The sequence below is a fragment of the Rhinopithecus bieti genome, unplaced genomic scaffold, assembly GCF_001698545.2.
Source record: "Rhinopithecus bieti isolate Rb0 unplaced genomic scaffold, ASM169854v2 scaffold_19610, whole genome shotgun sequence".
Classification (NCBI taxonomy): Eukaryota; Metazoa; Chordata; class Mammalia; order Primates; family Cercopithecidae; genus Rhinopithecus; species Rhinopithecus bieti.
Window position 1 is genome coordinate 19,808 of NW_016809486.1, and position 14,587 is coordinate 34,394.

Sequence of the window (14,587 nt, forward strand, 5' to 3'; positions counted from 1 at the left end):
ACAAAAAAAAAAAAAAAAAAAAAATTCAAATCCTGCCTGAGTCCAACTCCTGGCTCTGCCACTTATAGCTGTGTAGCCTTAGGTGAGGGACCTTCCCTCTCTGGGCCTCAGTTGCCTCTGCTGTAAAATGGAGATATAATCCTTCCTGGGGTGAGTATTAAATAAGCGAGTGTATAGAGAGGTATCTGTCCTGCTGCTGTTATTACCATAAATCATAGATCTGGGTTTGAATCCTGACTTTGTCACTCATTAGCTGTGTGAGCCTGGGCAAATCGCTCGATGTCTCTGAGCTTCTGCTTCGTCATCTGTAAAATGGGAATCATGATGGTGTCTCCCTCTCAGGGCTGTGCTCTTGGCATAGCGCTTGGCACAAAGCCAACTCTGAGGACATCTGGCCAAATCTGCTTCCGTAGGATTGGATTTGTTACTTCATTTTTCAGGTGGGAAAACTGAGGCCAAGAGAGGAAAAACTTCCTCGGTCGGCCATTGTGGCTTCCTGGTCAATTCCCCATCCCACTTCTCTTTGCACCACGAATTTCTAGTCCTTGCTGCCTCTGTTTACCCAGCTGGGAAATGGGTTTGGGGGGCTCCTCTTACCTGCTGCTCCTCCCAGCAGGATGTGAAGTACCTGGCCATCAGCGGATTTCTCTTCTTGCGATTCTTCGCGCCCGCCATCCTTACCCCAAAGCTGTTTGACCTGCGGGACCAACACGCGGACCCCCAGACCAGCCGCTCACTGCTGTTGCTTGCCAAGGTGCCAGCCGTGGGGTTCCCCCATCCTGGGTGCTCTTAGCCAGGGAAAAAAGCATGGTAGGAGCAGAGCTGGGAGGCCAGACCCGCAGAAGACCCAAAGAACACCCAAAGAAAGCCAAGTCTGAAACACGACCATTAGCATTCCATCCCAAGGGTGAAGACAGTCATTATGCACTCCAATTTCCCCTTTGGAAATGAAAACCCAACCCTTACAGAAGGAAAGTGGAAAGCAGGCTAGCAGTCATTCACACCTTAGTATGAATTAGATCATCCTTTGCAAAGGGCAACAACTTGAGATTCTGCATGACAGTATGCAAGGTAGGATTGAGCAGTCCTGGCTGGGGGAGGGTCTGGGCTTTGGAGGGAACAGAATAAGGTCACTGGGGATGCAGATTCCAAAAGAGGAAGGGGAAACAGATATCACTCAAGGAAGGTGTTGAGTCTTCTTATTGATTTATTTTTTTCTTTGAGACGAGTCTCACTGTGTCACCCAGGCTGGAGTACAGTGGCACGATCTTGGCTCACTGCAACCTCTGCCTCCTGGGTTCAAGTGATCCTCCCACCTCAGCTTCTGGAGTAGCTGAATTTACAAGTGTAAGCCACCATGACTGGCTAATTTTTGCATTTTTAGTAGAGACGGGGTATCATCATGTTGGCCAGGCTGGTCTCGAACTCCAGACCTCAAGTGGTCGGCTTACTTCAGCTCCCAAAGTGCTGGGATTACAGGCGTGAACCACTGTGCCTGACAATAAGAGTCTTCTTTTATTGAGCACTGATTTGGGAGCCAGCAGTCCACAGAGGGCCCTCCCCTCTGCTGTGACCTTGGCCCCAGCATCCATCGTTTCTTTGCTCCAGGCTGTGCAGAGCATCGGAAACCTGGGCCAGCAGCTGGGCCAGGGCAAGGAACTGTGGATGGCCCCCCTGCACCCCTTCCTGCTGCAGAGCGTCTCACGTGTGAGAGACTTCCTGGACCGGCTGGTGGATGTGGATGGGGATGAAGGTGAGTTCCTGTGGTCCTGCCACATCTGGCTTCTCAACCCAATTGGGACACCACTCAGGGACTTCCCCTTTCCCCCGCCAGCTCCTTAGCACTGAGAATGTGAATCTGTGGGTCAGTCAAGTCAACTAACATTTCCTGACACTTACTGTGCTAGGCCCCAGAGATGAACAGAGCTCAGGTGCTGTCCTCCAGGCCATCCTAGCCAACGTGGGGATGTGGCTGTGGGCAGGATCGTGGCATGGTGTGCATGCAATTGACATCTATTAAGTGCTTACTAAATAATAGGCACAGTTCTAGGTGCTGGGGATATAGCAGTGAACAAGACAGAGAAAATCTGATCTCACAGAGGTTTTATTTTGTTGGGGACCACAGGCCATTAGCAAGATAAATAAGCAAGTTATGTGGTATGTTAGAGAGCTGTAAGTGCTAAGGGGGAAAAATAGAGGAGGAAAGAACAGAGACCTGAAAGGGAACAGGTAGAGAGCCGTGAGAATCCCAGGGAAGAGTGCCAGGCAGGGCACAGCATGTGCAAGGGCCCTGAGGTGGGACAGAGAGCGGCATTGAGGACACCCGTGAAGAAGAGTGAAGTGGGGGCAGTGGGGAGGCAAAGAGGCAAGGCCAGAGAGGTGGGGTCCAGATCATGTGGGGCCCCATAGGCCTTGGGAAGAATTTTAGCTTTGACTTGGAGTGAAACAGAATCACAGGATGATTTGGAGCAGAAAAGTTGTGGTTGAGTCCATACCATAATGTGGGGTTCAGGTCATGACCTAGTTGGATCCCAGTCCCGTTGGAGCAACCTGTCAGAACGTAGAGCCTGGCTGTGGCATGGTGGGGTCCCTGTGGTGCTGGGGTGGGGTGGTGGGGCTGTGTCCTGGCTCCCTGAGCATGGTTAGATGCAGGACATTGCCTGGGTGGGACCCCATAGGGTGTGGCTACCCCTGCTGGCTGCCTGCACACTGTCTACAAATTTCTCTGGTTGGAGAGAGGTCTTTAAGGGCTACTTTGCCCGCCCCCTCCTCCTGGCCTCCATGATTGCATTCCCTATTGAGGCAGTGGAGTCTGAAGTCATCGTGCTCATCCTCCCACCTCTAGGGGAGCAGAGAACCATGCCCATCCACTGAGGTCCTCCCTGGGCATGCTAGTGGAGTAAGGTAAGCCTGGATAGGGAGGGCTCACTGTCTACCACCTCTCTTCTCCCATTTCCCAGAAGCTGGTATCCCAGCCCGGGCCCTGTTCCCGCCCTCAGCCATTGTTCGAGAAGGCTATCTGCTGAAGCGCAAGGAGGAGCCCGCCGGCCTGGCCACGCGCTTTGCCTTCAAGAAGCGCTACGTCTGGCTCAGCGGGGAGACCCTCTCCTTCTCCAAGAGTCCTGAGTGGCAGGTGGGGTTCCCGTCCACAATGGAGGGCTTTCCAGGGGTGGCCTTTTTCAGGATGCTGCCTCTTTGTACACAGGGGGAAACTGAGGCCCACAGTGGGGCAAGGCCCCAAGGTGCCATAACAACTTAACAATGACAAACTCTTAGGACAGGCTCTGCTCACAAGTTCAGGCCAATGTGGGCACAGGACACAGACAGGCACCATCACACATCCTTCAGAATGTGCACATGCGGTGGCGGGGATATGCCTCCCAGATGTGGAGGCACACAGGACAGGGACGATGCTGAACCGCTCTCCAATGCTCCCACCCGGATCTAGGGCACATGCTAGACAGACTCATAACATTGAATGTGTTCACTAGGAACATGTGCAGATGTTCAGGCACTTTCATCCAAGCATTAATTCACTCGTTCACTCATTCAGCAAACATTATTGAGCCTTTTATGTGTCAGCGTCCTAAGCACTAGAGATATAGGAGTGAACAAGACAGGTGAAAATCTTGCCCTTGTGGGGCTGGTGTTCATGACTAGAATGTCCCGAGACACGTGCTGGAGTCTCCCGAATGGGGAGCTGTGTGCACACCAGTAGATGATAACAGCTGATGCTGGGAAGGGAGTCCACACTTACTGTTTCTATTTTATCAGGAGAACAGAGATTCTAGTGGTCATTTCTCTGGGTTCCAATTTTGGGTCCAACCGATGAGTGACCTTGGAAGGGTCATCTATCTTCTTGCACCTCAGTTTTCTCATCTGCAGGACAGAGAGAATAACAGAACCAACCCCAGAAGTTTGTTGCGATAATTAAATAAGTTGATCAATGTAAAGTCCCAAGCACCATAGAATTGGTAGCTATTATTAATAAGGAAACGGATTCCCAGAGAAGTTGTCACTTAGACAGGTGGCTGGGCACGGTGGCTCACGCCTGTAATCCCAGCACTTTGGGAGGCCGAGGTGGGCGGATCACTTGAGGCCAGGGGTTCGAGACCAGCCTGGCCAACATGGGGAAACCCCATCTCTACTAAAAATACAAAAAATTAGCCTGGCGTGGTGGTGCACACCTGTAATCCCAGCCACTTGGGAGGCTGAGGCAGGAGAATCGCTTGAATCTGGGAGGCAGAGGTAGCAGTGAGCCCAGATTGTGCCACTGCATTCCAGCCTGGGCGACAGAGCGAGACTCCGCCTCAAAAAAAAAAAAAAAAAAAAAAAAAAAAAAAAAAAGAATAGAGCAGGACTCACCCAACAGCTCACATGGATGGATGGACGAGCACACAGAGCACAGACTTACAGAGTTGAATGTCCCGCCTCTGGGAACTGACTCCACTTGCCGCACACAACCAGACGGAAGCTGTCCCCACCCCGGCCCTAGCCCCCAGCCCATCCTGTAGCAACAATCCTCTTCCCCAGACGCGCCACTCCATCCCCGTGTCGCACATCCGCGCCGTGGAGCGCGTAGACGAGGGCGCCTTCCAACTGCCCCACGTGATGCAGGTGGTGACGCAGGACGGCGCGGGGGCGCTGCACACCACCTACCTCCAGTGCAAGGTGAGACCCCGCCGCGATGGGGAGCGGGTGGGGTTGGGGCGTCCCTCGGTTCCCACCCGCCCCCTGATCGCCTCCCACCCGCTGCAGAATGTGAACGAGCTCAACCAGTGGCTCTCGGCCTTGCGCAAGGCCAGCGCCCCCAACCCGGACAAGCTTGCCGCCTGCCACCCCGGTGCCTTCCGCAGCGCACGCTGGACCTGCTGCCTTCAGGCTGAGCGCTCAGGTGAGGGGGCAGCGCGGACTGCAGGCTCTGCCGGCCGTACCCGTCAATCAGTGGGTGTCCCACTTCCGCCTGGGCTGACTGTGCAACCTTGGGCAAGTTACTCAACCTCTCTATGCCTCAGTCTCCTCAACTGTGAAATGAGGTTGATAACAGTGCCTTTCTCATGGAGTTGTGATAATTAAATGACTTGATTTACACAAAGAGCATAGGACGCTGCTTGGTGCATGCGACGTGTTATTTCTACTCACTAGGTGCCAGCAACCCGTGGCGCCTAAACACCATGAGCTTGTTCTCAAAGAAGATGAGTGCATAACCCAAATTTTTTTTTTTCTTTTTTTTTGAGACAGAGTCTCACTGTGTTGCAAAGGCTGGAGTGCACAATCTCAGCTCACTGCAACCTCTGCCTCCCGGGTTCAAGTGATTCTCCTGCCTCAGCCTCCTGAGTAGCTGGGTTTATAGGTGTGTGCCACTGCACCCAGCTAATTTTGTATTTTTAGTGGGGACGGGGTTTCACCATGTTGGCCAGGCTGGTCTCGATCTCCTGATCTCAGGTGATAAGCCCGCCTCAGCCTCCCAAAGTGTTGGGATTACAGGTGTGAGCCACCACGACCAGCCTTTTGTTAATACAATGTTATAAGTGCCAACATGAGGCTTTTGAGATTCCAGTGGATGCCTCTGACCCAGCCTCAGGATGGGGACTCAAGGAGGGCTTCCTGGAGGAGGTGCTGCTTAAATGCGACCTGAGTAGAGCAGAAGTTAAGCAGCGACGTTGGAGACAGAACTGGGAGCTGGGGCTAAGGAAGTGTTGCAGGTGTCATGAGCAAAGGCCTGGAGGTTGGGACAAGGTAGGCTGACGGTTGGAAAAAGGTCTTTGTGACTGGAGCCTAGAATGAGAGAGGAGTACTGGGAGAGGCGAGGCTACTGCTAAAGTCTAGGGAGCAGAAGTGGGGCTGGATGAGAGTGGAGGATGTAAGATTCAAAGGAAGTAGTGGGTTTTTTTATTTTTGTTTTTGAGACAGAACCTCTCTGTTGCCCAGGCTGGAGTGCAGTGGTGCAATCATGGCTCCCTGCAGCCTCAAACTCCTGGGTTCAAGCAGTCCTCTCACTTCAGCCTCCCAAGCAGCTGGGACCACAGACATGTGCCACCATGTGAGGCTAATTTTTTTTTTTCTTTTTGAGATGGAGTCTCACCCTTTTGCCCAGGCTGGAATGTAGTGGTGCAATCTTAGCTCACTGCAATCTGTGTCTCCCAGGTTCAAGCGATTCTCCCGCCTCAGCCTCCCAAGTAGCTGAGATTACAGGCATGAACCACCATGCCTGGCTAATTTTTGTAGTTTTAGTAGAGACGGGGTTTCACCATGTTGGCCAGGCTGGTCTGAAACTCTTGACCTCTAGTGATCCACCCACCTTGGCCTCCCAAAGTGCTGAGATTACAGGCGTGAGCCACTGCTCCAGACCCAAGGGTAATTTTTAAATTATTTGTAGAGACAAGGTCTCACTATGTTGCCCAGGCTGGTCTTGAACTCTTGGGGTCAAGTGATCCTCCCATCTCAGCCTCCAAAAGTGCTGAGATTACAGGCGTGAGCCACCGCGTGTGGCCTAGAAATAGTAGGTTTGATGAGGGATTTTAGATGGAGCATGGCTTGGCGACAGCCTGGTTGTGGAGGCTTCTGGAAGGGGAGGGGGCATTACTGATGAATGAAGCTGTGTCCCCTCAGCCGCCGGCTGCAGCCGTACACACTCAGCTGTCACCCTGGGGGACTGGAGTGACCCACTGGATCCCGATGCTGAGGCCCAGATGGTGTATCGGCAGCTGCTCCTGGGGCGGGACCAGCTCAGGTGGGTGCCCCCACCCATCCCACTTCACCTCCTATGACCATCCAAGCCAGCCCCCCACCGTGGCCTTGCTGTGTTCATTTATTCATTCTTTCCGTGTGCATTGGTGGATCTTCCCTGGGGTCCTGGCCCAGGGTGGGGACTGGGTGTCTACGCAGTCAAGGCTTGGGAAGCATCCTCGGTGGGAGGGGTCCTTCATATAGAACTGGGTCTTGGGATCTTTTAATACCTGGGGCTCCAGAGACCCTGGCACAATTGACATAAAATCCTGGCCCCCTGCGCTTGCTAAATGCCCTTGGATAGATCTCTTCCCCTTCCTGGCATGAGGCTCACTATCACTGTTATTTGGTGACAGAGATTTGTCCCAGCTCACTACAGAGTGGGTTCTGAAGCTGACCTGCCTGGGTTCCAATCCTGACCTAGCCACTTACTAGCTGTGCGATCTTTTTTTTAAAAAAAAAAAATTTATATATTTATTTAGACAGAGTCTTGCTCTGTTGCCCAGGCTGGAGTACAGTGGCATGATCTTGGCTCACTGCAACCTCTGCCTCCCAGGTTCAAGCGATTCTCCTGCTTCAGGCTCCCATGTAGCCAGGATTACAGGCACCCACCACCATGCCTGACTAGTTTTTGTATTTTTAGTAGAGATGGGGTTTCACCATGTTGGCCAGGCTAGTCTCGAATTCCTGACTTCAAGTGATCCACTTGTCTTGCCTTCGCCCTCCCAAAATGCAGGGATTACAGGCATGAGCCACTGCACCCAACCAGGCTGTGTGATCTTAAAAAAGTTGCTTAACTTCTCTGTACTTCAGTTTCCTCATCTGGAAAAGGGGAATACTAATGGTGGTGACCTTGTGGGTTGTCCTGAGGATCAGATGAGCTAATACAGGTGGAGCACTTTGTAGGTGCCTGGCCACATAGTTAGCTTTCAGTAAGTGGTAATGATGATGCTGCTGATGCGGTGCGACCTTAGACAAGTTACCTAACCTCTCTGTGTCTCAGTGATCATCTGCATAATGGAGCTAATACTAAATACCTACCTCATATGAGTTTGTCATGACAATTAAATGAGTTAAACATGTAAAAGGTTTCAAATAGTATCTGGCACTCTAGAAATGTTTGCTGTGTAGAGATGATCATGATGATAATGACAATGGTAGATGGTGATGGTGATGATTCAGGAAAACTAATTTCTCAGAGAATTTCTGGGGTAGGAATCAGGACTGGGAATCAGGGACCAGATTTGTCTTTCTCCCTCCCACCTTCCAGGCTGAAATTACTGGAGGATTCTAATATGGATACAACTCGGGAGGCAGACACAGGTAAGGGCTCTTGTACCACAGAAGGTAAAGGCTGGGTGCAGTGGCTCACACCTGTAATCCCAGCACTTTGGGAGGCCAAGGTGTGTGGATCACTTGAGGTCTGGAGTTCGAGATCAGCCTGGCCAACATGGTGAAACCCTGTCTCTACTAAAAATTTAAAAATTAGCTGGGTGTGGTGGTGCACACCTGTAATCCCAGCTACTGGGGTGACTGAGACATGGGAATTGCTTGAACCCAGGAGGAGGAGGTTGCAATGAGCTGAGATCATGCCACTGAACTCCACCCTGGGCAACACAGCAAGACTCCACCCCGCCCCACCAAAAAAAAAAAAGTAAGCTAAGGGGTTAAGGAGGTCCTTTTTTCCTCACAGGCGCTTCCCCACTGTCTCCTGTGTTTCCAGTCCATCACCAGGCCACAGGGCTGTGTGTGGGGACTCTTACGGATTTTAGGGTTCTCAGGGCACAAGGCACATCTGCAGCATGAGAAACCATCGGGTCCGGGTTACAGCAGCATGCCTTGGACTGGCTGAGCTCCTGTGGCCTCTTGTCTCCCTCCTAGGGGCCTGTCCTGAGGTCCTGGCCCGGCAAAGAACAGCAGCTGCCCGCCTGCTGGAGGTGCTCGCAGACCTGGATCGTGCCCATGAGGAGTTCCAGCAGCAAGAGCGAGGGAAGGCGGCCCTGGGCCCACTTGGCCCCTAAGGAAATGCCACAGCTAGCCGGGAAGGAGGAGCAAGGAGGTGGGGGGCCCTCTCCTCGGCGCATCCTGCCCCAGGAATCTCCTGTCTCCTTGTTCCTCTTTGATTCTGTGGTTTGGAGGCTCCCAGAGATGTACCTAGTCCTGTGTGCCTTGAGTCCAGAACTCAGGGCATGGAAGTCCTTTGGCAGGGGCCAGCTTTGCACTGAGTGAATCTCGCTCTCTGGGTTCAGACTGGAGTGGTAGGATAAGGAATCTGACTTATTTGACTGAGACCGGGGTCTCTGCTTCACCAAACTGGCCTCTATCCATACCAAGGAGGCCAGCCTGGCTCTGAGCTGCTGGATACAGCTGGACCTGAATTCCTGAAGCCCATGTGATGTTGTTGCCCCAGATAGGCACTAAATGGGCTCACTCCTTCCTGTTTTTGTGTCTGCTAATCCCTATAACCTCACTGATTCTTCTGTACCCTGCCCTTGGCCTAGGACCCCAACCACAAGCTTCCAGAATTAGGTACCCTCAGGAAGAACCAAGGCTGGGTGGGGGTCCAGTGTGCCACACTCAGACCCTTGGAGCCTGGGAGACCTTGGGCCAGGCTCTTTGTCTCTCTTTGGGTCTCAGATTACTCTGTATAAAAAGAGGAGGGAAAGTCTAGATGTGTGGTTTTCAAACTGGATTCCAATGAGGTAGTTCAGGAGCCAGGGAGGGGTTTCTCTGACTGTGGGCCAAAGACTACCCGCTGGAATGTCTGCTAGAAATGCAGACTTCTAAGGCCCAGCCAGTTACTGACTCAGAATCTGAAGGTATATGAGGGCAAGAATCAGGGTTATTTAACAGATTCCTCAGGTCATTTGGATGAGCATCAGCTTTGAGGACCATAGGCTTGGGGAGTGGGCAATTTTATTTTATCTTATTTTTAGAGTCCGGGGTCTCACTCTGTTGCCCAGGCTGCAGTACAGTGGCATGATCATAGATCACTGCAGCCTCAAACTTCTGGGCTTCAGCGATCCTCCCACGTCAGCCTCCAGAGCAGCTGCGACTACAGGTGCAAGCCATCACGCCTGGCCAATTTTTAAATTTTTGTAGAGATGAGGGGTCTTGCTATGTTGCCCAGGCTGGTCTCAAGCTCCTGGCGTCAAATGAGCCTCCCGCCTCGGCCTCCTTAGTTGCTGGGATTACAGGCGTGAGTCACAGTGCCTGGCTTGCAATTTTATATGCCAGGGTTTGGGTTGAGGTTTTGTCTGAGAATGAACCACGGAGTACAAATGTTTGGGAACACGTGACTGGCAGAACTGGAAGGGCCTCCAAGGACTCATTTCCGGTGTTGTGTCACTAGGGGGTGGGACAGAAACCAAAGCCTACCTGGCAGGGGATCAAGTAGACCAGGAAAGACACGGCGCTATCCCGAGGCTGGCCAGCAGGGGTTGCCCGAAGCCGCAGCATCCACCAGAGCTGCAGGGGCGTCCTGGCATGTTGCACAGAGGCTGATTTAAGGCTGGGGTCCATCCCTGTTTTTCCCTAGTTAGAACCTGACCCTCCTCCCCACGGACAGGGTCCTGACGAGCTCCGAGATCCTGATGAGCTGATCACAGTGTCTCCCAGCTCCTCCGTATTCTCCCTGAGGCTCCCAGTTCTCCGCCCGAGTTCCTTGTTTTTTGTCTCTTGTCATTGTGCCAGGGAGCAGACGTGTACATGGCCTCGTGCTCTTGTGAAAGAGAAGGGTACTTTCACCTTTGCATTCTTGGAGACTAGGACTAGGAGGGTCTGTCACTGCTCCACTGCCCCCACCCCTTCCGGCCCGAGGCAATGACCCTGAAGTTGCCATTCTCTTGCAAGCCATCACTCCCCAATGGGGCTGACTGCAGCCCCCAGGAACAGAGCCACCCACCCTTCTCTTGGCAGGAAAAGACCAGGCGAGGAGGAGAAAGACCATTTATTTCTCCACCCACAGTGGGACTGGTAGGTTTTGAAAACAGCAATCGCTGGCATACCTTTAAATCTTGGCTGACTCCCACCGTGGCAGCCAATCAGCAGAGGCAGAGCTGGTGAGTTGCCTGGGCAACGGGCCCCTGGTTGGCCGGAGACGATTAGCCACCCCACTGCCCACTCCCAACGAAAGGGAAATTGACTCTCTGCTGTCTACTCTGCTTTAAAATACATGGGCCCAAACTAGGCCTCCTCCTCTCGCTCCTGAAGTCAGAAGCGCCAGCCTTTGGCTCTCAGAATTGGGAGCGATTTGGTGGAGAGGATGGGATAGGGAGGATGGGAGAACAGTGCCTTTATCTGGGACAGACAGAAGGCCTGGAGATGGGAAGGGAGAAGGAGATCAGAGTCCAGAGAGATGAAGAGGGACAAACACAAAATCAGGACCCTCTGGTCCCCGCTTGCGCTGGCCATTCTTTTGTAGAACTGCCCAGTCATCTGGGGGCTTCCACCCCATGGGCCCACAATTGCCCAATCAGTGGGTGGCAGACATGGGTGATGACATGGAATGGGTGAGGCATCGGGGGTACACTGAGTTTCCCAAGTCCCTGTTTGCCCCCCGAGCCCTGGCAGGCCCCTAAGAGCTTGCCCTGCATCCTCCAGTTTGCAGACAAGGCTGTACAGATGCAACTGAGACACAGATGGGGATCCACATAGGGGGGGTCATGGGGTCTTTCTGTCTCTTCTCTTCCAGCCTGGGGGCAAGTAGAGGCACGTGGGTGTGCGTGCATGAGTTCAACAGGACATGTGTGTTTGTGTGTGAGGGGGCGGGTCTCTGTCTTTTTGGTAGGGAGGTTTCCAGTACTCTCTGCACAGCCCTCTCAGGGAGCTATGATTCGGAGCCAGCCTGACATGCCATCTCTCTTCATCCCAGCTGCCACCAGGCAGGTCCCCTGAATGGCTGCGGCTCCTTCCGCAGGCTCCTCCCCAGCCCTGAACCTGGGCCACCAGGACACACCTGGCGAAGGAGGCATTTGCCGGACCAGGGGCAAAGCAGGAAGGAAGGTGGGCAGCCTTGGGCCTCAGGCCTTGGCTGCAGCCTCAGATACACCCTGGGCTGTGAGCTCGGCCAGCACGTTGTCTAGGTAGCTAGCGTCCGGGTAGCCGTGGCCCGTGAGGTTGGATCCAAACTCGGTCTTGTGATGGATCTCGTTCCACACCACGGTGTCCGACTCGCCCGTGGTGTTGGAGGTGCCGATAGTGAAGATGAGTCTTCTCTCCCAGGCCGTGATGAGCAGCCGCAGCACCTGGGGGGACAGGGACACGGTGGGGCTGGGCGGAGGTCACAGGCAGCCTCCAGCCCACCAGCCTCAGCCTCCCTCCCTCCCCTGCCACATCATGGCTACCTTATGGTTTCATCCATTGGCACCGACTACGTACTGCCGGCTTTGCCATTTCCTTTACGTTTGTATTTCCTGAACTGCCAGTAAAAGCTCTTTCCAAGTTATTTGTTTGTTTTTTCTTTCCTTTGCTTTCCTTTTTTTTTTTTTTTGGCAGCGGGGACAGAATCTTGCTGCGTTGCCCAGGCTGGAGTGCAGTAGTGCCACCAGAGCTCACTGCAGCCTCGAACTCCTGGGGTCCAACAATTGTCCCACATCAGCCTCCCGAGTAGCTGGGATTACAGGTAGGCACCACCAAGCCCAGCTAAAATTACAAACTTTTTGGAGAGACAGAGTCTCACTATGTTGCCCAGATTGGTCTCAAACTCCTGGCCTCCCACCTCAGCCTCCCCAAATGCAGGGATTACAGGTGTGCCCCACTGTGCTGGGCCTGCCTGTTTCTTTCTTTCTTTCTTTCTTTTTTTTGTGACGGAGTCTTGCTCTGTCACCCAGGCTGGAGTGCATTGGGGTGATCTCGGCTCAGTGCAACCTCTGCCTCCTGAGTTCAAGCAATTCTCCTGCCTCAGCCTCCCGGGTAGCTGGGACTACAGGCGCACTTTACCACTCCTGGATAATTTTTGTATTTTTAGTAGAGATGGGGTTTCACCATGTTGGCCAGGCTGGTCTCAAACTCCTGATCTTGTGATCCACCTGCCTCGGTCTCCCAAAGTGCTGGGATTAGAGGCATGAGCCACCGCACCCAGCCCTGCCTGTTTTTTTTCTGGGGTGAAGAAAGTATCTGGCAGCTCTCTGCTCTATTTAGTTTGGACTCCACACTATATTAAAGAGCAACTTGTAAATTAGTTACTAACATTCAAAAGCCTAGAGATTTCCCATGAAAATCTGGATTTCTTGCTGCTCTTGAAAAGCAGAAAGTCAAATCAGACAGCCTGTAGGGTGGTGGTGAGAGCTTCGACTGCCTGGGCTCAAATCCAAGCTCTGTCACTTAGTTTCTGTGTGACCATGGTCAAGTGACTTGCCCTCTCTGAAGCCTTGCATCTTTGTCTATAAAATGGGGTCAGGACCTTGACCTCAGCGGCTGGGGAAAGGAGGTAAGATGTGTGAAGCCAGTGGCCATGGTCACTGCTGTTTGGGTGCTGCTTTGGGGAGGAATGTGAGAGCAGGGATTGGGAATGATGGGGACCACAGGCCCAGACCAGTGGTTGCTGGAGCCCCTGGCTGCGCCTATCTCCCGTGCCCTCATGTCTGGGCACCCACCTTCCGGCCTTTCTCATTGTTGGGTAGATAGCAGTGGCGAGGGAATCCTCTTGCGGTGAACTTCTTCCCGGGGTTGGGGTGCTCAGGGCCCTGCAGGGAGGGACAGTAGCAGGGATTTAGACCATGAACAGGTGATGGCAGGGCAGAGGAGCGTCTGGAGGAGTCGGAGGGGAGTGCGGGCTGGGGGCCAGAGAGGCAGAATGGGAGTCCACCTGGATGCCTGTGGGGATGTCGTAGACGATGCGGATGGTCTGGGTGTCAGGGAAGCCGGGCAGCGAGTGGGGGATGAGGTGGAACTCCATCTTCCCAGGCGGCTGCGTACCCGTCTTCTCCCCGTAGATGGCCTTGCAGGTGGGGCACTGCAGGCTGCCATCCTGGGCAGGGGAGGCTGACAGTGAGTTCCCAGTGGCCCCCCAACCCCACTTCGTTCCCTGCCCACTCCCCAGCCACTGTCCCGCCCAACCCACCTTGTTGCCATTGGAGTACATGGCCACGAGGCACAGCAGGTGGTACATGTGGCCGCAGCGGCCCAGGCGGCCCACGAGCTCAGGCCGCACGCCCTTGTGTCGAAGCACGCCCTCGTAGCCTGACGCTGTGACCAGCCGCTCCATGCAGATGGTGCAGTCCTGCAGGTGGGCAGCAGGGGAGACTGAGGACTGGGAAGGGCGGGGCACCTACTGGGTCAGCACTGCCCCTCGGCGGGTCACCATAGGCAGCAGACCACACTCTCTCTGGCGCCCATTTGGCAAAGGGAGACAGGACACAAGCTCTGCCCCATACATTGTTTTCTTTTCTTTTCTTCTTTTATTTTATTTTAAATTTTTTATTAAGAGACAGGCTCTGTTGCCCAGGCTGAAGTACAGCAGTGCAATCATAGCTCACTGCAGAGTCGAACTCCTGGGCTCAGGAGATCCTCCTGCCTCAGCCTCCAACATAGCTGGGACTACAGCATGAGCCACTGCGCCCAGCCCCTTCCCATATATTGAATTCTGATATGTCACAGAGGAAGATGGCTCTCTCACCACTCCCCAGGTGAATTAAGGGCTTAACTATCAAAAGCAAAACTTAAAAACATTTAGTGGAAAATATGGGTGAAAATGACACAAAAACTCAATCATCAAAAGATGGATAAATGTGAGTCCATTAAACGTAAGCATTTCTATTCATCAAAAAACCTCATAAAGTGAAGAAAGGAACAAACCAGAAGAGCTCTGTATCACCCAGAACCCAGGAGGAGGGGTGAGGGTTCCTGCCCCTCCATG

The 14,587-nt window shown here is 53.2% G+C and overlaps 2 protein-coding genes across 2 annotated transcripts in view; one reads left to right on the top strand and one right to left on the bottom strand.

Moving 5' to 3' along the window:
* LOC108540453 (rasGAP-activating-like protein 1) overlaps positions 1 to 9,399 on the top strand; it is a gene marked incomplete at its 5' end in the record, with an annotated part of 22,908 nt that extends 13,509 nt beyond the window's left edge. Inside the window, 8 exons of the mRNA XM_017889529.1 lie at positions 614 to 754; positions 1,609 to 1,753; positions 2,961 to 3,133; positions 4,534 to 4,671; positions 4,759 to 4,894; positions 6,613 to 6,733; positions 8,000 to 8,052; positions 8,611 to 9,399. Coding sequence (XP_017745018.1) covers positions 614 to 754; positions 1,609 to 1,753; positions 2,961 to 3,133; positions 4,534 to 4,671; positions 4,759 to 4,894; positions 6,613 to 6,733; positions 8,000 to 8,052; positions 8,611 to 8,750 — 1,047 coding nt within the window. The remainder of the gene's footprint in view (positions 1 to 613; positions 755 to 1,608; positions 1,754 to 2,960; positions 3,134 to 4,533; positions 4,672 to 4,758; positions 4,895 to 6,612; positions 6,734 to 7,999; positions 8,053 to 8,610) is intronic.
* Positions 9,400 to 10,661: 1,262 nt separating this feature from the next.
* Positions 10,662 to 14,587, bottom strand: part of DTX1 (deltex E3 ubiquitin ligase 1) — a 42,904-nt gene continuing 38,978 nt past the window's right edge. Inside the window, 4 exon segments of the mRNA XM_017889533.1 lie at positions 10,662 to 11,975; positions 13,326 to 13,415; positions 13,538 to 13,699; positions 13,793 to 13,951. Coding sequence (XP_017745022.1) covers positions 11,751 to 11,975; positions 13,326 to 13,415; positions 13,538 to 13,699; positions 13,793 to 13,951 — 636 coding nt within the window. The 3' untranslated portion in view covers positions 10,662 to 11,750.